The 27,009-nt window shown below is 41.0% G+C and overlaps 1 protein-coding gene across 1 annotated transcript in view; it reads left to right on the plus strand.

Annotated features, from left to right (window-relative positions):
• Nucleotides 1-27,009, plus strand: part of Tnrc6b (trinucleotide repeat containing adaptor 6B) — a 232,819-nt gene that overhangs the window by 61,957 nt on the left and 143,853 nt on the right. Inside the window, 1 exon segment of the mRNA XM_052748388.1 lies at nt 20,446-20,513. Within this exon segment, the coding sequence (XP_052604348.1) occupies nt 20,446-20,513 (68 nt within the window).

Below are 27,009 nucleotides of genomic sequence, written 5' to 3' on the forward strand. Positions count from 1 at the left end.
TTAATAAAAATTACAAATATGATAGATCAATTTTACCCAATAAAATTATAAAGTAATAGTCATTGAAGCCAGGCGGTGGTGCACATCTTTAATCCCAGCACTCGGGAGAGAGAGGCAGGTGGATCTCTGAGTTTAAGACCAGCATGGTCTACAGAGTGAGTCCAGGACAGCCAGAGCAACACACAGAGAAACCTTGTCTTGAAAACAAAACAAAACAACACAACCCCCCCCCCCAAGTAGTCATTAAATATGGTGACAGATGAGTTGAGGTATAGATGAGAAAAGTATAGTAGACTATGGACAGCTGTTGAAGCTTGAGGATGGCTATGTAGAGGTTCATTCACATTTACCTTATATGTAAATAAAAACTCCTGTAATAAAAGTTTTAAAACTTTGAAAAGTTTTTTTTTGTTTTTGTTTCTTTTCTTTCTTTCTTGTCTTTTTGGTTTTTTTTTGGGGGGGGGGGGTTGGGTTTTTTTGTTTTGTTTTGTTTTGTTTTTTTGAGACGGAGTTTCTCTGTGTAAGCTCTGGCTGTCTTGAAACTCACTGTGTAGATACTGGCCTCAAACCCTGTGATCCACCTATCTCTGCTTCCCAAGCACTGGGATTACAGTTGTGGGCCACCACCAACCAGCTGTTTTTTGTTTCTTCAGATAGGTTCTCTCTATGTAGGCCTGGTTGTCCTGGAACTTGCTGTATAGACCAGGCTGGTCTCAGACTCAGAGATCCATCTGCCTCTGCCTCAGATTGCTGGGGTGAAAGGTGTGTGCCACCACTCCCAGCTCAAAAAAATTTTTTTTAAGACTGGAGAAGGCTGTGCTTTGCTTGAAAAAAGAGGAAAAGAATGAGTGGAAGGAACAGTGGAAATATAAAAGGGCTGTCAGATTTGCAAGCTTGATGGAAGCTAGGAATCAATGTGCTGTCGTATCTGAGCTCAGGTCAGATCCTGCTCCTACTTGATGGGGTGGGGTGGGGTGCAGATATTGAGAGGAAAGAGAGTTTAGCTTTTCTTTGTATTGCCTTGGAAATAGAATCACTGATCTAGAGAGTGGAATATGTAATTGAAAACTTGAAATGACAAGATTTCTTGAGGGGAAAGGTTTGGAGTTACTGAAATTATGGAGCAGATATTAAGAAAAGTTATATATGAGTATGCTGGCCAAATAAATTTACAAGATACCAAGAGAATGTGCTAGGGTGGGCCTAGGAAAGGACAGCTTCTTGGAGCATAAGTTCCTCATGAAGAGGGTCTCTAGAACTGTGCAGTATTTTCCAGGCTTTTTTCTTGGAGAGAGATGCTTACATTCAGAGATTATATATTTGTCCAGAGTTGGGAACTCTAGATTTTAATTGCTTGAGTTTAGGAAGATTCTTTTTTTTCTGCCAAAAAGAGATAAGCAGGCAGTAGCTTTAAAAGCCCTCAGTAGGTAAATCATAGATAATTCCTAAATTATGGAAATGTGTTCTTTCCATTATTGCTTGTTGTATTATTTTAGAATTTTTAAAAATTTATTATCTTCTTATCACAGGATGTGTATGTGGACACATATTCCATAGTACATTTGTGGAGGTCAGAGCACAACTTTACGGAGGCCACCTTTTTTTTTTTTTTTTTTTTTCCGGTTTTTTGAGACAGGGTTTCTCTGTGTAGTTTTGGTGCCTGTCCTAGATCTCAACTCTGTAGACCAGGCTGGCCTCGAACTCACAGAGATCCACCTGGCTCTGCCTCCCTAGTGCTGGAATTAAAGAGGCGTGCACCACCACTGCCTGGTTGGAGTCCACATTTTTATGGGTTCCTGGGACTTGAAGTCAGGTCACCAAGTTTACACAAAAAGCACATTTACCTGCTGATCTCTCTCACCTACCCTATTATTACCTTTTTTTTTTTTTTTTCTTCAGGTACTATCTATTGTAGGCAGGCTATTTTAAACTCTCTGTGCAGTCCAGTCTGGCCTCAAACTCAGTTCTCATTCCTCAGCCTCCAAATGATAGAATTATAGGCACGTGCCACACCTGTCTCATTGCTTATTTTTACTTTTACCTCTTTTTCTTGCTCCTCCTCTCTCTGTCTCTTACTAATTCAGCAAATATTTACTGACCACTTGTTGTGTGCCAGGAACTGTCCTGGGTGCTGACACACGGAGTTGTCCATATAAATAGTGATATATATTTATCTGTTTATTTTTGGTGTTTCGAGGCAGGGTTTCTCTGTGTAGCCCTAGCTGTCTTGGAACTAGCTCTGTAGACCAGGCTGGCCTTGAACTCACAGAGATCCGCCTGCCTCTGCCTCCCAAGTGCTGAGATTAAAGGCTTCACCACCACTGCCTGGCATGATTTGATTTTTAGTGATTGATGCGCTATTGTTTTAAGTGAAAACAAGAAGAATATTAGTTTCACATTAGTTTATGACTATTGCCTATCTTTACCCTGAATGGTCACTGGTATGCAATTTTATATGGCCAACAACAGTCTTGGAATTATGATTTTTTTAGTGAAAGTGTCTATTATAAATACTAAAAGCATACACATCAACAGAGTTGTCATAGTAGAACTCTAGAAGCCCTTAATATTTCTTTCAGAGGCACAGTGACTATTCCTTATGTTTTCCCCAAGGACTGCTTCTTAGTGAATTTCCCTGTTGTATACAAGACAGAATACTGAATACAGTTAACAGCATGAGTCAGTCTTTTGTTCCACACTTGCAGAGGTTAAGTATGAGAATTATGTTCTGTAAAGTCTTTAACAGCACATCAGAAAACGTAAAGGTAGGAGTTATGTATTTGATTCCCTATTCCCTTAGAGGTGCGTTTGACCTACTTCATTTGACATTTATATGCTTATTGACCTGAAATGTATTTTATCTGTCATATGTGGCTCTCACTCATGGAATGATCTTTTCTCTGGTGCCTTGTCTAGCTACAACAGAGTGGAACTGTGTATTAACAGAGATTTAGCTCTATTGTAGATTTGCTGACATATCTTGGACCTTACTTGTTTGGTGTTATCCTTCCTTTTATTGAGATATTATAAAAAATGATGAACTTTTGTTTTTTGTTTTTTTTTGAGACAGGGTTTCTCTGTATAGCTTTGGAGCCTGTCCTGGAACTGGTTCTGTAGGCCAGGCTGGCCTCAAACTCACAGAGATCTACCTGGCTCTGCTTCCCCAGTGCTGGGATTAAAGGTGCTCCACCACCGCCCGCCAAAAATAACGAACTTTTATAGGCATCTAGTTGATTAAGTTTCAAAGCATTTAATGGATACCTAACTATTTGCTGTATCCTAGCTATAGGTGCTCTGGGTTATGTTAGACATGGTGTTTGCATGCTGAGAACTTTTAGTCTACTTGAGAGTCATACATGGGCTGTGATACTGTTATTAAATGTATATCTACCTGAAAACATTGAATTCTTCCTGGAAGGAAACTCCACAGTGAAGAAGGAACACATGGTCTTGGCTTTCGAGGAAGAATAAAAGGATTTTGTTTTACTGGTTTGTGTGTAGGTGGGTAGAGGTGGAACAGTGTTATAAGTAGACAGAACTGTGGCACATATCTAATAAAATATGGCAGAAAGTGCTAAATAATTTGAGTGTGTTTCAGATATCCTATTATGTGTTGAATCTACACCAGAACTTATTAAATCAATTCAGTCCCCAGAACACAAGAATCTGAAATGATTATGTAGATACTCCACTCTGAAGGGTGTGGATAGTAACTTCCCACTCCTTTAATGTGGCTTCACATAGTGGCGACACCTGGCAAACACCCTTCAGCCAGAGGATCAAGTTCATCATCATCAGTGACGTCATGTTTCCACTCTTGAAGGAGTGAGAAGTAGCACTTCTTCCTTTAAACCCATTGCCCTACTCTACTCAAAAAAAAAAAAAAAAAAAAGATCCCATTGTAAGGGTGTTCTACAAAATACCTGACTGCAGTTATCAAGGAAAATGAAAATGTCTAAGAAAAGCCAAGAGGAGCCTAAGGAGACACAATGACTATATGCAGTGTGTTATCCTAAGTGGGATCCAGGGATGTGTGTAAATACTAATAAGATCTCAGTGGAATATGCACTTCAGTAAATGATAATGTGTCGTTGTGGTACTTTTAACTGTGACAAATGGACCAGGTTAGGACCAGGGTAATAATGAGCATAGACTAGGTTAGGGTATATATAGGAATGCTCTGTCTTTACAATTTTCTTGTAACTTAATTGGCTCTAAAAAATGAAGTCTCTTTACATATTTTAAAACTCTAGCACAGAAGCCTTGTGCTGTTTTTAAGACTTGGTGGTTGACTGAGCTGAGCAGGGCAGTTCTTCTGCTCCAATGTTGTATTATTGGCTGGCTCTTATGTCAACTGGATGCCCAGTTGTCCAGAAATGTCCAGAACAACTCAACCCAGGGCTGGCAGCCAGTGTAAGCTGCCAGTTGGAAGCTCAGCTTGAAGCTGTTGACTAAACTTTGAGGAGCATCTCCATGTGACCTCTCTACTTGCCTTAGGGTGGCTGGGATCCACCAGGGTATGTTCCAAGAATGCAGAAGCCACAGATACCTTAAGGCCCAGCCTCAGAAGTCCTCCATGTTCTGTCAAATTAAAGCAAGTCACAGAACGGCTCCAGATTTAAAGGGCAAGGGCAACATTACTGCCTCTCAGTGAGAAGATTGACAAAATACTCAAGGCTGTCTTTAATTTACCACACGGTGATCAGAGTGCTAGATGCCAGATTGAAGAAGAGGGGTGACAAGAGACTGGATGACTTTAGACTGCAGAGTTTCCAGAATAGGCAGCTGATTTGGAAAAGAAAATGAAATCCTCATTTTACTTTACAGTTTACTTTGACTAGTGTTGATGGAGGAGATAGACTAAAATATTTGTATCTTGACCTTGAGGTTTCCAAATAAAGAGAATCTGAGCCCTACATGGTAGCACCTAACCATAATTCCAACACTCAGGCTGAGACAGGAGAATTATAAATTGATGGTCAACCTGGGCAACACAGTAAGACTCTGTTTTAGAAAAACAGGGAGTAAGAGAATAATTGACCCAACCCAGCTTGCATGCCGAGTTCCTTTGGGTCTTAAGCTTTCAAAGTAGGTCCTAATGTGAGGTATGAGGAGGGTGCACATGATTAGGAAGCAACTACCACCTTTCTGGGGGTAGTCTCGTGTGTGTGTGTGTGTGTGTGTGTGTGTGTGTGTGTGTGTCTGTGTGTGTCTGTGTGTGTGTGTCTGTGTGTGTGTGTCTAGGGTAGTCTCCTGGTGTGTGTGTCTCTGTCTGTGTGTGTGTTTTTGTATATATGTCTGTGTGTCTGTGTGTGTGTGTGGGGTAATCTCCTGGTATGTGTGTCTGTGTGTATGCCCCATAGCATGCTTGTGGAGGTCAGAGGACACCTTGCCAGCCATTTCTCTCTTTCAGCCATCCATGTTCCAAGGATAGAACTCAGGTCATCAGGCTAGGTTGCAAATGCCTTTACTAATTGAACCATCTCACCAGCCCTATGTCCCTCCCGCCCCCGAGGTTTTTTGACACAAGGTTTCCCTGTGTAGCTCTGGCTGTCCTGGGACTCTCTCTAGTCCAGGCTGGCCTGAAATTAGAGATCCACCTGCCTCTGCCTCTTGAGTGCTAGGATTAAAGGTGTGTGTTACCATACCTGGCCTTTTTTGTTTAGAGTAGAAGTGTTGATATACTGCACGGGCTGGCCTGGAACTCCTAAGCTCAAGTAAAGTTCCTGTTTCAGCCTCCTGAGTAACTGGTACTACATGTGCATGTCACTGTGCTCTTCCATTTACTTTTTTGTGTTTGAGAAAAGGCCTCACTATATAGTTTTGGCTGGTCTGGAACTCACTATGTGGACCAGCTTGGCCTTGAACACCTGCCTCTGTTTCCTGAGTGCTGGGATTAAAGGTGTGTACTACCATGCCTGGCTCCTCCTTCATGTTGCTTATGAAGAACGGACTATGATGATCATTTTCTGTTGAAGCCCATTTAGGCTTCCTAGTGACTTTACCCAGCAGGTCTGCATAAAGAGGATGATTGGACCACGGGCCTGAATACCAGGTGTCTGAGACGGTCTGCACTTGGCTGTGCTGTCGGGGAGGTCTTTTGCTCCACCCCTTGGCATTCCTTTAAAAACCCTTTGGCAGAGACAGTTGAGGCCCAATGGATTAGGATCCAGGCCTTCCTAAGGCTATCCTGTATTTTCTGTTTCTCTCCCCTCTTTACTTCTATCTAATATTTCCTGCTGCTCCTACTCAAGAGTACTCTGGGGAAAAGTGGGGGTGGGATGGCCCCCCACAATTTTCAACTCCATGGCTATTTCTTTTTTTTTCTAAGTCATATTTTTCTTCATCTCTCATACTAGGGATTAGAAGCTTGGGCCTCATGCATGCCAGACACGCTACCACTAAGTTATGTCCTCAGACCTCTTCTTACTTTTTATTTTGAGACATAGTCTCATAGTTACCCAAGCAGGCCTTGACTTTGTAATCCTCCTGCCTCAGTAATTCTCTTCCTTCAGCCTCTCAAGTGCATTGTCACAGGCCTGTGCCACCAGGCCCGACCGCCATTTCTTCTTTAAGTTTAGTGTAATTTAGGTTGATATTCGAAATGAGTTGGTGTTAGCTTAGTAGTTATGGAAAGTGTATCTGTAGTTTGGAATGTTGGTTTCTTTGAATGAAATCTAAAGTGAGTATAGTAAAAATCACCATAGCACTGGGTAGTTATGTTTTTGATAGTATCTCCATATTTTTTTGTTTAAACATTTATTATAAAAAAGAAAATAAAGCTAAAAGTTACAACTGTAGATTTAAGTAGCCATGCATCTCACTATTCACTACAAATAAAAGCATTTAATCCCATGTGTGGTGACTTAAACCTTTAATCCCAGCATTTGAGAGGCAAAGGCAGGTGTATCTCTATGAGTTCAAGGCTAGCCTGGTCTACATAGTGTTCCAAAGTAAATTTAGTCTTTTTCTACACTGAATACAGTGATCTGTTGATTTACTTTTCACTAATGACAATTAAGCAAGATGATTTGGACATAAATACACATTAATATTTATATTATCTTTTAAAAAGTTCAGATACCTTTTGCTTTTTATAAGTTTGGGTGTCTCTGCGTTAGACTGAGTCTGCTTAGCAAATTATTTAAGGTTTCATGGGTCTTGAAATCAGGTGATAATGGTGGGTCTGAAGAGTGGGGGACTCACAGAAGCATGTTTAGGAGTAGGATGGGAGCAGCTGAGACAATATGGAAAGGATGACGTGGCTGGTAAGAAGTAATGGAGAAGAGGAGGACTGTGTTGTAGCTGTTGTTACTCTTGTTATTACTGTGCTTTCGGTTGGTTTGTTTTTTTCTTTTTGTGATTCTGGGGTTGATCCCAGGCCTGCGTGCTAGTCAAGTGGCTGCTGCTGAGCTGTAGTACTGTCCTGTTGGTTTTTTTAAAACTGTGTATGGGTGGGTTCCGAGTTTGAAGTATTGGGGTGCCTCCAGGCACCCCAGAGAAAATATTTGGTAGGCATTTGGGGCTTCAGTAGAGATAGAGACAGAGATAGAAACAGACAGAGCAAAGGAGGGAAGGAGGGCAACTATGTGTGGTGTACTGGGCATTTGCAGCCTATAGGAACAGAGGAGTCCAGGCTCTGAGTGTAGAACTATAGCAACTGTTTCAGACTGTGTCGAACTCTGGCATGGGCAAGAATTATCTCGGGTGTCTTTCTTTACTTTTTCAAGCAGCTTTATTGAAGTCTATTTCATAAGCCACTAAGTTTACCCACTTGGTTGGGGCTCTAGTTCAGTGGTAAAGCACATATTTAGCATCTGTAAAGAAAGCCCTGAGTTCAGTTCTCATTGCATACCTATGTACAGACACATATAAACTTCACCCATTTTAAAGTATTAGTTTAGTAGTTTTTAACTATGTTCACAGAATTAGACAGCCACTTTCTAGTTTCATTTCTCTTGCTGTGATAAAACATTCTGACTTACAAATCTAATTCACTGTCATCACTGAGGGAAATCAAGGCAGGATCCTGAAAGTAGGACTGCTTGCTATTTCATGTATTAATGTTTCTGACCAAAGAACCCACTTCAAAGCTAAAGAAACAAGGCAGGGAAAATGGAGGATGCTGCTTGCTGTCTGGCAGGCAGATTTATGCTCAGCTAGTTATCTTACACAGTTCAGGACTTCCTGCCTAGTGAATACTGCTGCCCACAGTGGGCATCAATTAACAATGAAGACAGTCTGCCACAGAAATACTCAGAGACAAATCTGATATAGGCATTTCCTCAGTTAAGATTCTCTTCCCAGGTGATAATAGAGTGTATGAAGTTGACAGTAAAAATTAACCAGGAAATTAAATAATAAATTTTTAAAAGAAAAAAAAAACTAAGACAAATAACTACTACCATTTTAGGACAGTTTTATTACTCCCAAAAGAAAATTCTAGGTCTATAGCCATCACTCACCATTCATTTCCTCTGGCCTAAGGCAACTATTAATCAACTCCCTGCCTAGATGGAATTGTGTGTTCTGGATATTTTTTTTTCCAAGACAGGATTTCTTTGTGTAGCCCTAGCTGTCCTGGAACTCACTCTGTAGACCAGGCTGGCCTCGAACTCATAGAGATCCACCTGCCTCTCCCTCCTAAGTGCTGGGATTAAAGGCATTCACCGCCACCACCTGGCTGGATATTTTATATACATAAAATCATGTTTTTTATTCTCTTGTGTGGAACTTCTTCCACTTAGTATAATGTTTTCATAGTCCTTCATTTTGTGGCACATTATTAGTATTCCATTAGTTTGTCAGGGTTGTTTACAAGAGCATGGGTGACTCGCTAGTCCCTGCATCACCAAAAAGCCAAGCCTGGGTGACAGCTCATGAAACCTCCATCCCTGGAGTCCCCTTGGCAACTTACAGGTAGCTTCTATGTAAGAGTATCTTCTTTTCCAGCAGTTATTATATCTTGGGGAATGGCCTTATGGATATTGTACATGCCAGGAGCTTCCTGAGAAGCTCGGGGTTAATTTCCTTTACTTCTGAAGTATTAGAAGCTTCTCTCCTTTCTCTAAGAAGAAATGTCAAATTGATCTTAAATGGCTATTTCACTGAAATTTGTTGTTTGTCTAAATTTGCTTCTTGAGATAGGGTAGAGCTTGAGGCTAGAACATAAGCTAAGCATTTATAAGACCCCCTGGGTTTATTCCCAGCACTGAGAAACACAAAAAGTAATTGTCTTAGTCAGTGTTCTGTTGCTGTGAAAAGACACCAGGAGAAAGGCAACTCATACAAAAAAAAAAGCATTTAATTAACTCGGGCTTGCTACAGTTTCAGAGGTTATTCCATTATCATGGTAGGAAACATGGTGGCACACATGACGCTGAAGAAGTATCTGAGAACTTCACATCCTGATGAGAGAGAGAGAGAGAGAGAGAGAGAGAGAGAGAGAGAGAGAGAGAGAGAGAGAGAGAGAGAGAGAATGGGAGGGGAGAGAGAGACAGAAACAGACGGAGACAGGGGGGAGAGACAGACACTGGGCCTGGAATGGGCTTTTGAAACCTCAAGCCCATCCCCAGTGGCTTCCTCCAACAAGACCACACCTCCTAATCCTCCTAATCCTTTCAAAATTTCCACTCCCAGGTGACTATGCATTCAAATATATGAGCCTGTGGGGGCTGTTCTCATTCAAACCACCACAGTAATGCTTCTTGGTCTAAGAAGTTAGTCCCATTGTCCACCACACTGCTTTTATACTGGCCTTGTCTCCCTGGTAGTTGTACTATTGATTCATTGAACTGCTGAAGTATAAGACCTCAAAATGAAAAAAAAAATGTCCAAAGACTTAATGTAATTCAATAAGAGAAGAAAGCAAAATGTAGTGGGTCATAACTATAATCCCAGAACTCAAGAAGCTGAGGCAGGAGGGTGGTGAGTTTGAAGTTGGCCTGAGCTACATAGTAAAACCATTTCTCAACAAAAACAAAACAGGAGAGGGAAGAATGCTAGAATAACTAGGTAACCATATGTGAATGCATGGACCTCTATGTTACCTACCATACATAAAACCCAATTTGAGGTGATCCATAGATCTGAGTGTGGAGCCAAAAGTATAAAGCCTTTGGAAGACACATGGAACTTCATGGCCCTGTGAGGTTGTGAAAATTTCTCAGTAGGATGTAAAAAGCAGCAGGACAGTTGTTAAATTGAATTTCATTCATTTTTCAACTTTCATGGTAGCATATGCCTCTAATTCCAGCATTTGGGAAGCAGAGGTAGAACTTTGAGACCTTCTGTTTAAACACACGCCTCATGTCAGGACCCCAAAGATGCACTGGAGCTGGGTGGATCGGGTCACTAAAGCTCTTTGCTTCTGTTTCCATCATGGCTACATTCTCTAAATTGCCTTTCTCTGCTTTTCCCCATTACTTACCTGTTTGATTGGCTTATTGAGGACTGGTAGCAGAGCCTCACTTACTAGGGCTGTCAAGGCTCCAGCTCTGATCCTAACCCCTTCAGTGACAAGACCCATGAGAAAATCAAGTTTGGAAATGAAGAGAAGGAATGCTGTTTCCCACACAGTATACTATCCTTATTGCTGAATCTGCCCTCCAGATAAAGATACATGACTGAAAGATAGGATGGTTGAGGATGCAAGACAGAATTGGGAATCACCCAGATGTAATAGTTGAACATGTGAGATTAGATTAAATTGCTGTGGCAGAATGTGGGGAGAAATGTTCAAGGACAGATGCTGGGAGAAATGCATGCTTAGGGAATAGGGAAACAAGAACTAGAATTCAGTCAGCATAGCTTTATCAGATACTGTATTTGCGCCAGGCTTACAATGAAGAAGACATTCAGAGTGTCTGACTCAGGAATTTGCATTGTTGATTGATGCAGAGCCAGACAGCAAAACACATGAACAAGCAAGAGGTCCTTCTGAGTGATCTGTGTTACTCAAGAGAGTGACTGAGTATGGAAGGTGCTTCAGCTGCAGTCAAAGAGAGTGGCACAGGAGCAGATGTCTAAATAATGGAAAGAAAGCTTTCATGTAACCGTATTGGGGAAAGTGCTTTCCTTGTCTAAGTAATCATTCCACAGGCCCCAATATTGGGTGAGGGACAGAAAGGGAAATATAATGGAAGTCTATATGGGAGTACAAGGCAGAAAAAATTTCAAAAGGATAGTGGCTCCTTTATTAAGTGTTAGGAGAGGTCAGGAAATAATAGGAGTAATAAAAATTCAGTGGGGAGCCAGCAAGTTGGATCAGTGGATAGAGGTGCTTCCACCATGTCTGGTAAGCCACATAAAGGCAGAAACAGAGAACTGACTCCACAGGGTAGTCTCTGACCTGTACATACACACCATGGTCACACACACACACACACACACACACACACACACACACACACACACACACACACAAATAATCATAATCATAACATTTATTGGGAATTGAAAAAAGGGATGCAAACAAATATTTGCTCACCTGTGTTTGTAACAGTGTCATTCACAAAGTCCAAAAAATGGAAAGCAATCGAAATGTTTTTTAATGGGTGAATGGATAAAAATGTGGTATATACATATGGAACACAATTTATCCTCAAAAAGGAAAAAAATCCCCAACACATGCTTGCACCATAGGTGATACTATGCTAAGTGAAATAAGCAGTTACAAAAAGACACATGCATCATCCCACTTAACCTGGAGTTGTCATATTCATAGAAACACAAAGTACAGTGGAGGCAGCTCCTAGAGACCAGGTGTTGTTAAATAATGCTGAATTTCAGATGAGAAACATTGTTTTTAAGTTCTGGTGATGGAGAGTAGTCATTACACAGCAATGTGAATATGCTTAATGCCAGTCAGTTGTACAGTTAATGGGTATGAGGGCTAAGAGTGTACTACTACAGTACTAGAGTACCTATCGAGCATGTATCAGATTCTGGGTTCCTTCTCCAGTACCACATACAAAATACGCATGTATACTATGTGTTGGAAGATAAAGTTGGGAGAATTCCTCAGAAAGAAAGTTGAAAACTATTGGTCAGATATACATGGAGAAGTGAAAAGAAAGTGGATCAACCCCAGAACTGAACATTAAATAACAGGATTTCTAAGAGGAGAGAACAGAAAGTGGAGGGGAGGAAATTGTCACTAAGTAGAGGAAATGTCCTGCACCTGAAGGAGCTAGGCACTAGATTGCAGTACCTGTCCAGTACAAGTTCAGTCAGTGAAGAGAGCTATACTTAGTGGTTTGCATTTTAAGAAAACTGAGCATAATAGAAAATTACAGAAGGTTTTAGAAAAACAACAGGGTACCCCAAACAGAATTTAGAATGCCTTGTAACTTCTGGGTAGCAACTATGGGAGCATGCAAGCTCTCTCTGCTGCTTCTAGGGGAGGGAGGCTTGTACAGAAAGATAATTGAGTTATATCAATCCATGTGACTCAGCTGTATGTGTTATTTACTTACTAGTAGCAATGTTTGATGTGAATACTGATTTAAAGAAAAATCACGACTTACATTGGGAGGATAGAAAAGAAAGGGAGAAAAGGATTGGTGAGGAGTTATTATTTGATATTTTAAAACATATATATAAGAGTTGGGGTAGAGCACTTGCCTAGCTTTGTAGAAATCAGTTAATCAGGCAGTCAAGCAATCTTCATTGCTAATTTAAATAATTAAAATCAGCTACTAGTAAGAAATAGAAATACTGACTATAGTTTGCTCATACAGATTTGGGCAGTTAAAAGCAGGCATGAGCCTAGAGAGATGGCTCAGCAGTTGCAGAGGAGTAGCATTTGGTTCCCAGCACTATGGCACCTCACAGGTGACTAACTCCAGTTCCAGAGGCTCCCTCTTCTGGCTTCTGCAGGAATTGCGTGCATCTGGTATACTTACATGTGGGCAAACAGTCATACACATAAAAATAAATTTTTTTTTTTTCGAGACAGGGTTTCTCTGTGTAACAGCGCTGGCTGTCCTGGAATTTACTTTGTAGACCAGGCTGGCCTCAAACTCACAGAGATCCACCTGCCTCTACTTCTCAAGTGCTGAGATTTAAGGTGTGTGCCACCATGACTGGCTAAAATAAATAAATCTTTTTTTTTTTTTAAACAAAAAAAGGGAGGAAGAAGGAAGAGGAGGAGGAAGAACTGTCTGGGGTGACACATGCCTGTAATCCTAGCACTTGGGAGGCTAGAAGATTTTGAGTTGCAGGTGGTAAAAGATAGGATAGGTTTTTTAAAAAAAAAAAATTAATAGGGGATAATTTGAGGCACCACAAAGCCAAAAATAAATTTTTAGATTAAGAGAGATTGCAAGCTATGTGTCTATTGAAGAGACAGGCTTACTGACGATGGGGAATGGGTGCAAGAGAAAGAAGAGTACCTTAGATAGAAGGAAGACCCAGAGAAAGCAGAGAAGTTAGTTTAGATCAAGATTAGGATATAGAGAATGACGTTGGCCTGGCAGAGCAGTAGAGGAGGGCCAGGGGGATGAGTAAAAGACACAGGTTTGTAGTTAAGTTCAGAGGAATAAAAGAGAGGCTTTGTGTGGAATAAGTTCTCAAGAAAGTCTTAGGCCTTGTGGGTGGGAATTGTAGAAAAAGTACCAACTGTGTAGGAGAGATGTGGTTGTGTAGATGGGACATTCATTCATTCCTTCAACCTAGTGTCTACCTTTTGGAAAAAGGGCTTTGGAAAGTGTATTGAATGAATGAATGCCCATGTTGGAAGACTGTATTCGGTCCACAAAGATTACATTGTTTCTGTCTATCCCAAGCTCACCCCAAGGGAAAATAGAACAAAGGGTCATAGAAGGCATTTTAGGAGGCTCTGCAGGGTAGAGGTGGAGGAGCAGGTGGAGGACAGAGAAGGAAGTGCTAGATGTCAGCAGCCACTTCTTAGAAAATAAAAATGACAGACAGTAGGCTCCAGAGAGGCTAGCGGCCTTCCAGGCAGCGCAGCAGTGGAAGGAAGACTAACTTTGTCACTTTCTACAGCAGTGCTCTGCAACCCAGGGGCAGATGTTGCAGATGAAACGGGATTGGCAAGACAGGAACGTCCTAAGAGCAAGTCAGCTGAGGAGCAAATTTGGGATATTGAGAAGGAAATTTGTAGCTAGAGTTTTGCTGCCTGGCCCACAGTCAGGACAAATCTCTCTCACCTGCCAGTCCCACAGCCGCTCAGACCCGACCAAGTAAACACAGAGACTTATATTGGTTACAAACTGTATGGCCGTGGCAGGCTTCTTGCTAACTGTTCTTACAGCTTAAATTAATCCATTTCCATTAATCTATACCTTGCCACATGGCTCGCGGCTTACCGGCACCTTCACAGGCTGTTTGTCATGGTGGTGGCTGGCAGTGTCTCTGACTCAGCCTTTCACTTCTCAGCTTTATTCTCCTCCTTGTCCCACCTACACTTCCTGCCTAGTCAATGGTCAATCAGTGTTTTATTTATTGACCAATCAGAGCAACACATTTGCCATACAGAACATCCCACAGCAGAAATATTCTGTGTTCCTGTGTGTTATGATCCAAAGGGACTTTGGAAAAGAGCACCCTGAAAACAAGTTATGAAGACTTCTTGTAGATTTCAGCAGAAGGGAGGAGTAGGGGAATTTTTGTGGGCAAAGTCCAATTTTAGGATTTTTCATTTTCAGAGTGAATGTTGGGGTGAAGCAATACAGATTGTTGGTGAGACCCAGAGCCCAGTCTGCCTGTTTCCTAGCTGAAGTAAAAGATAGACCACCTGTTTGAGACCGGTCGAGAATGTGAGGGTTGTGAAAATTTGACTACAATAAAAGATTTCTGGACATGTATCAAACAAAATTAATGCAAAATCCAATGTATGCTGGACACAAGGTGTTTGGGGCAGTGCTTGCCACGTTGGATTGGCCAGCTCCAGTGCAGCCTTGATTCTGACACACACCGTGCGTGCTTTGCATTGCAGATGCCGTCACATCACGCAACACCAGCGGTTGCTGACTGAAACACCTTACCTGAGATGGAAACTGTTGTGTTATGAATTGCAGTGTCTTGTTTTTGTGTGTGCAGGTACATGTGTGTGGGTACATATGAAGACCAAAGGAGTAACTTCAGCTGTCATTCTTCAGATGACAACTACTTTTTTTTTTGTTGTTTTGTGCATGTGTGTGGTGTATGCATGTGCATGTGTTTCTGTGTGTACAGCTCAGCCTACCCACTGCTCAGCTCTGCCTTCTGTTCAGCTTCAGGCATCTGGCGACTTGTGGCCTCTCAGCTCTGCATTCCAGCTGTTCTACTATTGCTGCCTCTCTACTGCCTGTCACTGCTTCACTGTTGTTTTCTCATTTCCAGCTGAGCCTGAAAGGGCAAAGAAAAACTGCTTGAGAAAAGCCTCTTATGAGTATAGAATATAAGTAACCAAGTCTGCTTACTTATATAGCCAGAGAAGGGATATTTGTACCCATCATAGCAAACCTCTTGTGCAAATGAGGGTTTGTGTTTGCACTAGTCAGCAGTGTCCCTCTCCTGCCAATCACAGAATTCCCTCTAGTAGGCCACTAGGGAAAGTGCACCTTCTCTGGCTGCAGAGTCACCTCCGGTTCTCTGAGGTTTCTGATAGCCAAACATCTGTTTGAAACAGTCCTTTGTTGGGCCTTGTACTTATAGGAGCCAAAGCAAGCAGCTGGATCATCATGTGTTTTCCTGAATGTGTCAGAGGAGTGTTTAAAACAGCTGGTGCTAGAGTAAGAGCAGGCATCTGACTGTTGGACTGACAGTCCTTCCGCTTAAGGAAGACAGGGCGGCAAGGGAGATTACAATAGCTCAACAATAGTGAGTCAACACAACAACACCCCACCCCCAATATTTGCTTATGTACAAGAAAATGAACTTCAGATGGAGTGCTTATGAGAAGAACTTGAAGAACTTACCAACACTAATCGTGATTTTAACAGTTTTTAAGAGTGCTTTAACAATGCTGAATACCTGCTCAATGCCGCAGGGACGGGTAAGTCTTGGAGTCCCATTGAATGTGAGATTAAGGAAGAGAAATTAAGACTGCCGTATAATTGTAGGTTTCTTGTTAAGGGATCTTAGTACATGTGGTACTATTCACATAAGAATCAGGAGATCTAGGAGGCTAGGGAGAGGGTTCAATGGTTAGAGTGCATGCTACACAAGCATGAGCATAGGAGTTTGGGTTCCCAGAAACACATGAATGCCAGGTGGGTATGGCAGCCCTTTCGTAATTCCAGCCTTGGAAGGTAGAGATGGGATCCTTATAGAAAGCTTGCTAGTGAGACTAATCATATCAACAGATTGTGGGTTTGATTGAGAGAAACCCTGCCTCAGTGCTTAAGGTGGAAGAGCAGCCAAGGATGATTCCTGACATTGACCTTGGGCCTTCACATGAATGTACAACACTGCAGGTGTACCCACACATGCAAATGTCGCACTTGTGTGCACACCATACACATGAATGCGTGCAAAAATAGACAATGGAAAAACTAGAGGGTATAAATAGGAGAAGAAATTTAGGAACTAAGGTAGTGTTTCATTCATGGATCTCTTGGGCCAGCCAGCTTGAACATGAGGGCTGGAGGTGAAGCTCTGGAGCTGATACAGAGGGTTTGGTGAGATTTTCCCTTATTGCTACTTAGCATCATTGTGGTATTATAGTACTGATTAGCAGTAAAACACCTTTTTCTATGTGATTAAAAGATGACATTTGTATGGTTAAATGCACAAAATACACAGCTCAGTGCTTTTTGTTTGCTTTTTGCTACATAGCCATGGCTGTCTGGAACTCATTGTACAGACCAAGCTAGCCTCAAATGTGCAGTGCTACCCCTGTATTTGTGTCGTGATCACATCAGGAGCCACCACACCTGGCTAGTGACTTTGAAAAGCACTTGTGTTTATTTTGTTTTTATGTAGTGTGTGATGTGGTTACATGCATGCCACATTGTATGTGTGAAAATCAGAGGACAACTTGCTGAAGTCAGTTCTCTCCTTGCACTGTGTGGGTTCCAAGGATCAAACTCATTGTCAGGCTTGGTGGCGAGTGCCTAACCATGACTACCCCATAATACTTGTCTGTCTTCCACATCACTAGGTCCCATAAGAAATGGATTTTTTTTGCCGGGTGGTGGTGGCGCATGCCTTTAATCCCAGCACTCGGGAGGCAGAGGCAGGCGGATCTCTGTGAGTTCGAGGCCAGCCTGGTCTACAGAGCTAGTCCAGGACAGGCTCCAATGCTACAGAGAGACTCTGTCTCGAAAAACCAAAAAAAAAAGAAAGAAAGAAAGAAAGAAAGAAAGAAAGAAATGGATTTTTTTTTTCTAAATTGAGAGTGATCCCATCTCTGGACATGTCTGTTTGTTTTTAAAGATTTATTAATTTTTATTTTATATATGAATGTTTGGCCCGAATGTCTGTCTCCATGTGCACCATGTGAGTTCCTTGTGCTTGCAGAGTGTATCTGCAAGCACAGAAGAGAGTATCAGATACCCTGGAATGATTGTGAGCCACTGTATGGGTACTTGGGAACAAACCCAGGTCCTCTACAGAAACAGCAAGTGCTCTTAACCACTGAGCCATCACCCCTTCCCTTAGTCTTGTTTTGTTTCTGTTGTTTTTAAATTATGCCTTTGGGAGGTAGTTTTCACAGGACTGATAAGCCCATTATCTCTATCTTTGTCACTTTCTCTGTTATAAATGTATGGAGCAGTAAAAATGCCTGTTCCAGATGTTTACTGGAAGTAAAAATTTCTTTGAAATTTATATAAACTATATATTAAGTATATATACATATATAATTAAAAGAATAATTATGAAGAACCCCCCCCCCATGTAGCTCTGGCTGGCCTCAAACTCAGATTCACTTGACTCTGATTCCTGAGTTAAACCAAGAAATAGAAGATAATCATATCCTAGATAGCCCCATGCATCCTCCCTGAATGAATCCCCTCCCTCATCATATTCTCTCCCTTGCTAAAATAACCACTACCCTAGATTTCATAGTAATCATTACCTTTCTTAATAGTCAACTCTTTATTTATGTAGATATATGTACATATATACAGGTTGAATTTCCTTTATCTTTAAATGCTCAGGACCGGAAGTATCTCAGATTTTGAGCTTTTGGGTTTTGAGATATGTGTATAGCATTTACAGATCATGCATCCCTAATCTAGAAATCTGAAATGCTTTCAACACTGAAACTTCAAGTTTCAACATAACAAAATTTTCAGATTGGGAATGCTCAAGCTTTCAGTGTCTAAAACTGTATATAACAGTGCTGGGGAAATGTCTTAGAGGTTAAGCTCACTGGCGGCTCTTCCAGAAGACCCAGGTTTGATTCCAAACACCCACATGGCAACTTCCAACCATCTGTAACTCTAATTCCAGAGGATCCAATGACTCTGGTCTCCATGGGCACTAGGTACATATGTGGTGCACAGACATAAATGTAGGCACAACACCCATACACATAAAATATAAAGACATCTTTAAATAAATAATTGTATATAGACTGAAGAAGGAAGATTATGAGTTTGAAGCCAGCCTGGGCTATATATAACAAGAGTTTGTGTGTGTGTGTGTGTGTGTGTGTGTGTGTGTGTGTGTGTGTATGCATGTTTGTACATATTCATAAATAGTCATACCATATTTGTATAGACCATTCTCCCTGTATGAGTTCCTTATTCAAAACACTCAGCTAGTTAAGTTAGAAAATACTTGGGGACAGGGGAAATAGGTAGGGGCTCTAGCTCAGTCATAGAATTCTTGCCAACCATGCATGAGGCACTAGGTTCTACTCTCTGTACTAATACACACACACACACACACACACACACACACACACAAACAAACACACACATATGTATGAGAAAAGATTGTACTTACACTGAGAATGTACAGGTGTTTTGTTGTTTTGTAAACAATAACTATGACAGCTATTCATATAGCATTCATTTTGTATTAGGTGTTAAAAGAGCTCTAGAGCTGAGCATGATGATTGCATCTTGTTTTCCCAGCACTTGTGATTAGTTAGAGGCAGGAGAATCAGAAGTTCAAGGCCAGTCTCAGGTCGATAGCAAGTTCGATTCCAGCCAGGACTACATGAAATCCTGTTGTAAACAAAAAAGAATATATTGGTCTGGTGAGAAGACTCAGTGGGTAAAAACTCTTGTTGCCAAGCCTGACCACTGAGTCTAATCCCCAGGCCCCACATGGTAGAAGGAGATAACCAACTCCCCCACAGGTTGTCCTCTGACCTTCCCACATATGTATGTATGTGCATACATACACAAATAATAAAATTTTAAAATGAAAATCTTTCTGGGCCAAGTGGTATATATTGTGTTAGCTTAGGTTGTATGCAGATTCTGTACCACTTTGTCCTAAGCCTCCTTGGATTTTGGTATCCTTGAGAATCCTGGAGCCAGTCCTCTGAATACAAAGGGATGGAGGTACTCTTTTATGATTTGCTTCTCTCAGCAAAGGTTAAATTTTTGTAACTTAGTTGTGTTGAGTATGTAGCTAAAAATGTCCTAACCTATTTTATTGTTAGTGAATATTTATTTCTGCTTTTTCTTCTATTAAAAATGTTACTGCCTGCTGGGCATGCTTTTAATTCCAACACTTGGGAGGCAGAGGCATGTGGTTTTTTTTGGAGTTCAAAGCCAGTCTGGTCTACAGAGAGAAAACCCTGTCTTAGAGCTGGGGGTGGGAGGGTGGGGAGGTGGGAGACTGATTGAGGGATGAGGGGGCAGAGAATATAATATCAAATAGATACTTTCATATATGTGTAAAAGATTCTTCAGAGCACATACCTAGAAATAAATGTATTTGAAGTTTGTATGGTGAGTGTGTGTTCAAACATACCAAGTAAGGGCAAACTTTCTCAAAGTCGTTGTGCTAGTTTTTCCTCCCACTAGGAGTGGAGAGTTGCCATACTCCTCACCTCTGCTAACACTCCATGATGCTGGGCTTTGTCATTTACCCAGTCTGGTGGTTGTGAAATGGTATCTCTTTGTGGTTTTAATTTGTATTTTCCTGACTGACATGAACTTAAGCAGCTTTTCGCATGTTTAGGGACCATGTATGTGTTCTCTTCAGTGAAACTCCCACCAGTAGTTTGCAGGTTTTTTGTGGGCTGGTATTTTCTCATTGACTCTTAGATAGTCTTTTATGTTCCAGATGCTAATAATCCTTTGTCAGAGTTGCATGAGTTGCTGATCAACACTCCTCCTTTTTTGTCCTGCAAATCTATTCACCCAAAGAGAAATGCTGTGAGCAAACCATGAGAATGAAAGTCTCAGGCCCTCACTTCTGTTTTAGACACTGTAGTGACATGGCCCTGTGGGTGTGCACAGAGCAGGGCCTGGCACTGGAGAAAGTCACATCACAGTTCTGACTGCTGCTGACCTGTGGTGCTTGCCTTTGCAGGTGGAACAGGAGGATTTTGTAATGGAAGGGCATGGCAAGACTCCACCTCCTGGAGAAGAAAGCAAACAGTGAGTCACAGTTTATTAAAAGGGTACTTTACAGAGCCTCAGAAGCACTTGGTTCAGTGTGCTGAGAGCAAGTTTGCTGGACTGTGTATACGTCGGAGATACAGGAGAGCACACCAGTTGCTTTGTTGATGCAGTACTTCTATTTATAGACTAACTAGAGGGACAAGAAAGTTGGCTTTGTTGGTTTTCACACTTGGCTAATCAGAATTTATGTTATGCTTAAGCAACGGCTTTAAGGCTCAGGATGTTCCAAATTGAACTAATTAAGTTTGGGTGTTTTCCAAAGAAAGTATGAAATGGGGCTTCCTTCCCTTAGCAATGTCTTCATGAAGGAGGCTCAATTAAGGGCTATCTACACACCCCAAGTGTGTGCATAGTACTTCCTGAAATTCAATTCCAGCGATAATTGACACTTTGGATCACTATGTAAATAGCAAAGTTTTGATCTGATGGAATAGGGGCTGTGAATACCATAACTTAGCCAACATTCTCAGTAGTTCAGGATTTATCTCCTCCAACTTCTGAAGAGGTGAATGGTTTTAAACTTCAAAGTGTCACCGTTGGTGTGGCTTTTTAGTGGTGCTGAATAGATTTTATTTTCCCTCATCTGTCATAGGATTTAGAAAATTGTGTTTCAAAGCAGACCAGTTTTTCATATGCCCTTTTAAAAAAAGGAAAAACACTTAAGACGGGCTTAAAGCACTGGCATAACTGAGTTTTATTTAGACAGTAGTTTCCTAAATTGAATGGGATGGTGATTCATAGGATTTACCAAAAATCTGTAAAGAAAAACTCCTCTTCTTCGTATTTTTCCCTCTTTTTTTTCCCTAGAAAATCACTTATTTTGGTGTATCTTAAGAAAATGATGTTTTCTAACCCCTTAGGAATGAATTATGCAGAATAGACTGTGCTGCCAGCAGGCCAGACTCATTGAAGGAGAGTGCCTTGTCTTGTGTTTGTTGTGAATGGAAACCAGGAGAACTCATTGAAGGAGAGTGCCCTGTTGTGTATTTGTTGTGAATGGAAACCAGGAGATCTTCACAGCCATTTAATTTGCTAAGCTGGCAGTTTTAAAAATAGCTCACAATATAAATCCTAACTTTGCTCTGATCTGTCTAATGCACTTTCATTTTAGATGGGTTGATGGCATCCATTCCTCTTTAGGGAATTAGAATGCCAGACATCTATTTGGTCTCAGTGAAAAGGCAGAAGTAATTCAGGAAATTTTCTTGATGGCCCCCACCCACTCTCCTACCCCACAATCTTGTCCTATAAAAATCACAGTTCCGTTTGTCAAGGGCTTTCTGTATTCAAGGTAGGTACACACCTAGGTTACTGGGTTGTTTTTAAGATTTACTTATTTTTATTTTATGTGTATGAATGTTTTGCCTGCATGTATATCTGGGCACCACATGCATGCCTGATTCCCGTGGCTGCCAGAAGAAGGCATCACTCCCTTGGAACTGGAGTTACAGATGGTTGTGAGCTGTTTTGTGAATGCTGCTAATCAAACCTTGGTCCTCTGGAAGAGCGGTTAGAGGACTTTACCACTGAGCCATCTCTTCATCACCAGTGCCATTTCCACTTGTAGCATATTGTCTCCATTTTACTCAGAGATCAGCTATGTCAGTATAACTCAAAGTAGAGTTTAAGACTTGATCACAGATCATGCTGGCTTTAAGGTGCTTATAGTATTATTCTGTGAGTTCTTTTGCTATCCCTGAGCAGTGCTCCTGAAACGGATTGTGGTTTACACAGTAACAGAAGTCAAGGTCAAAGTCTCGTGAGAAATAGGAAGTTGGGGAAAACAATGAAAGGGCTTTAAGAGTATTTCCTAGACACCGATGAAAGTTCTGCTCTTTAGAGGGTGCCCGTTTCCTAAACAAACCTTCTTTACCTTCAGAGGCCTTCTCTGGTAACACCTGCCCTGAGTTGACTTCTTCCAGAGCTCAGGAATCCTGGGGGGGAGGGGGGAGGGGATTCTGCACACATATGTATTCTGCTTTTAGAGGGTTTTGTAAATTTGAGTATCTTGTGTGATATCTTAACCATTCTCTAGAAGCCCCCTAAACGCTGATGTTTTATTGTTGTGGTTTGGTTTGGCACTAAGGATGGAATCAAGGGTCTTGCAACTTACTAGGTAAGCACTAAAGTGTAGTCCCAGCCCTCATTTGTTGGTTTCTGTTCATTCATTCATTCATTCATTCATTCGTTGATTCATTCATTCTGGGTCTGCTCTGTTACCCTGTATTGAAGTAATTAAGCAGAAATGTACCCTCTGTGCGAGTCAGGAGCAAATAAAATTTTCATTTGTCCTGTTTTGTGGTTTCTATCCACCATGCCCCCCACCCCCACCCCAGTGATACTGGTGATTGGACCCAGAGAAATACTCTGCCATTGTGGTCTATACTCAGCTCCCAGACAGACTCTAACTTAATGTTTTTCCAAATTTGTTTGGAAATTGCCCCCAAAATTGCTCATTTATTGGTATGACAGGCTATATAAATTCCCTTTATTAATTATGGAAGGAGGGCAGATGGAGCACAAAAGTTATAAAATTTACTCAAGATCACAGAGAAAATTCTTGTAAGGATAAAGACTAAACTTATTTTATTAGCTGGTCTATTCCTTCTTTGTTTCCCATTTAATTTATTGACCACAACAATTACTCAGCACAACATTATATTCTGGATGCTTATTTCAGTACAACTAAGTTTTATTAACAAGAAGACTTAGGTTTCTGTACATTCTGTTAAGAGTAATGGACTCTGGTGCTGCGATTGTAGCTTAGTGGTAGGTCACTTTGCCTATTGTGTGCAAGGCCCTGGGTTTGAGTTCTCCATGGCTGCCAGAAAGAAAAAAAAAAAGGACTTTAAGTTTAATTCATGCCTATAATCCCAGCACTTAGGAGATGGAGGCAGGAGAATCATTCAGGGACCTTCAGCTACATTGTGAAGTCGAAGCTAGCCTGGGTTACTTGAAATCTTGTCTCAAAACAAAACAAAACCATTCCAAACACCTGCAAACAAACAAAAACAAAAGATTTCTGATATTGAGAAATTTCTGTGCTAAACTATTAATATTAGTTTATTATTAAATATTTATAAATTTTTAGTTTGTTAAATATTTATAGTTTTATAAATATGTAGATTAATAAACACATATATTATTCTAATACTGCTGTTATAAAGATTTGTTTGACTTTTATTTATGTGTGTGTCTGCATGTTTGTATGCCACATGTCTGTGGATATCTAAAAGCCAAAAGAGAATATCAGATTGCCTGGAGCCAGAGTTAGAGGTGGTTATGAGCTACCTGGTAGGTGCTAGGAATTGAGCTCAAATCCTTTAGAAAAGCAGTAAGTGTTCTTACCCACTGAGCCATCTCTTTCCATCCCTTTTCAGTGGAGTTTTGTTATTAGTATGTCTAGTACAATCTTTTTTTTGTTTTTTGAGGATATTCACTTTAAGAAAGTTACTATAGCAAATCAGATAAGCCAAGTTTATTGCCTTAATTACTACATTTAAATTATACAACTTTAATTACATAATGTATTTAATGGGTGAGTAAAAAAGCCATGGGGGCTGGAGAGATGGCTCAGTGGTTAAGAGCACTGGCTCCTCTTCCAGAGGTCCTGAGTTCAATTCCCAGCAACCACATGGTGGTGGTTCATAACCATCTATAGTGGGATCTGATGCCCTCTTCTGGCATAAAGTTGTACATGCAGATAGAGCACTCATATACATAAACTAAATTTAAAAACTAATAAATAAAAGCCATGATGTTTGGTTTGGATGGGATCAAAGGCATGCACCACCATGCCTTGCATGATAATTTTTCAGAACAGCATGAGCAGATAGTTGTTTGTATATTGTGCTGTACTATGTGTAGTAGTTACTTCTCCTACTGCTGTGACCAAGTACCTGGCAAAAGCAGAAGGAAGGGTCTGTTTAGGCCCATAGTTTGAGGGAGTCCATCATGGGGTGTGGTGGGAGAGTGTGAGGCAGCTGGTCACATGCTGTCATACTTAGGAAGCAGAAAGATGAATGCCAGTGCTCCTGCTGTCACCGTTTTCCTTTTCATTTGGTGTAAGACCCTAGCCTATAGGATAAGGCCACCTACATTCAGCGTGGCTTTTCCCTCAGTTAAACATCTCTGGAAACACCTTCACTACACCCAGAAGTGTGTCTCCTAGGTAATGATAAACCCAGTCAAGTCGATGAAGCTTCATCATACCATGTTTTTGGAGAGCTCATTTCAGATAAAATGTTTCATTCAGAAGGGCTTTTAATTTAGTTTTGGTACTTTTTTGGGGGGGGGCAGAGTTCTGTTGTTGTTGTTTGAGATAGGGTTTCTCTGTGTAGTCCTGGCTGTCCTAGAACTTGCTCTGTAGACCAGGCTGTCTTCAAACTCAGAGATCCACCTGCCTCTGCCTCCTCAGCTGGGATTTAAAGTCGTTCACCACCACCGCCCGGCTTGATACTATTTTCTTTGATACCCATGGAAAGAAGATTTATTATAAGTGATTTTCAAGCTGGATGCTGGTTTTTAATGTGATGATGAGTTTGGCCTCTTTCTTTCTGCCCTTCCCTTTTCCTTTTTCAGTATTACATAGCATAAACTGGGTATGGTAATTCATCATACCTGAATCCCAGCACTCAAAGATGGAGGCAAAGGATCTGAAGTTCAAGTTCATCTTTAAGTATATAGTGAATTCACAGCCATTCTGGGATACAGAAGATCCTGTCTCCAACAACAAAAAAATATCTATCTATCAGCTTATGAATGGATTTATCTTATAACACAGAACAACTCATAAAAATATATTTATTGGTCCTGCTAGGGAGCTTATAGGTAAAAGCACTTGCCAGACAATTCCCGTAACCTGAGTATGATCCCTGAAACCCATGTAGAGGTGAGAGGAAGGAATGGCCTCCCAAGTACTGTCTTCTAACCTCCACATGAGTTGTGTCATGTGCACACCCACATTCACTCACATGTCATACACATTTTAATAAATAGATAAAAATTTAAAAGTTTACCCTAGATCAGACTAAAGATCCCTTGGCTACCCATGAGCACACTAGTAGAGCACTTGCGTAGCACACACGTGGTCTTCAGCTCAGTCTCAAGCATGGCAAAGGGAGAAAAAGATTTCTTTGGCTATGGTATTCCTTGCTTTATATTTGGCCACTCCATTTAACACTTTGCCTTTTTGTTTTCTTTCTTTCTTTCTTTCTTTCTTTCTTTCTTTCTTTCTTTCTTTCTTTCTTTCTTTCTTTCTTTCTTTCTTTCTTTTTTCTTTCTTTTTTCTTCCTTCCTTCCTTCCTTCCTTCCTTCCTTCCTTCCTTTCTTTCTTTCTTTCTTTCTTTCTTTCTTTCTTTTTAACCTACAGTACTAGGGATTGAGCCTAGGGCCTCCATGTTCTAGCCATGCCCTCTGTCACCAAATCTGTTTCTGCAGTTGTCTTTTTACTTTTTAAATATTGAGGCAAGGACTTACTAAATTGCATGGGCCTGTCTTGAGAACTCACTGTGTATCCCAGGATGGCCTTAAATTTATGATCCTCCTGCCTCAGTCTCTGGAGTAGCTTCAGTCACAACTCTGTGCAGACCCAGCAACACTGTTTTTTAGAAGCACTGTTCTGGTGGTTGTTTAAAAGCCTTGAACAGCTCTGTGGCATCTCCTAAATACAGCAACAATGAAAATATTCCCAAATCACAAGTTACAGTTAACTCATCTTTAGATGCTAAACTTGTTAGTTGGCCATAGGGAATTCTTTTCTTCTGCTTTTTTATTTATGTGTTTGTATGTTTGTTTTTGGTTGTTTGTTTTGGTGACAGGGTCATACTATGTAACCCTGGCTGGCCTGGAGCTCACAGAGATCCATCTGCCTCTGCTGAGGTTAAAGGTGTATGTTGTTAACAGACAGCTTTTTAAAATTTTTTATTTATTCTCATATGTATGCATGTTTGCTTGCAGAACAATCATGTATGCATATGCATCATGTGTGTGCCTGGTGCCTGCAGAGGACAAAAGAGATCATCAAATCCCCTCAAAACTGGAGTTACAGGACTTGTAAACCACTGTGGGTGCTGGGAACTGAACCCAAATTCTCCAGCAACAAGTGCTCTTAACTGCTGAGCCAACTCTCCAGCCCCCATAGGGTGGTTTTTTTGTTTTTTAGGTTTTTTTTTTCATTTTGTGTTTGTTTGCCTGCTTGATTGCTTGATTGCTTGAGACAGGGTCTCACTGTGTAGCCCTGGCTGACCTGGAACTATGTAGACTAGCCTGGCCTTCAACTCAGAGAGATCTGCCTGTCTCTGCCTCCCAAGTGATGAGATTAAAGGTGAGCCACCAAGCCAGGCCTATTTTGTGTATTGTATGACCAGGTTTTCACAAATTGTTGCTTATGCCTCTGTCTCTACCTCCTCTCCCTCACTCTTACCCCCTCTTTGAGCCATTAGAACATGCGAATGTTGAAATAAATATGTTA

Source organism: Peromyscus californicus, unplaced genomic scaffold (genome assembly GCF_007827085.1).
Source record: "Peromyscus californicus insignis strain IS unplaced genomic scaffold, ASM782708v3 Scaffold_20__1_contigs__length_68692818, whole genome shotgun sequence".
Classification (NCBI taxonomy): domain Eukaryota; kingdom Metazoa; phylum Chordata; class Mammalia; order Rodentia; family Cricetidae; genus Peromyscus; species Peromyscus californicus.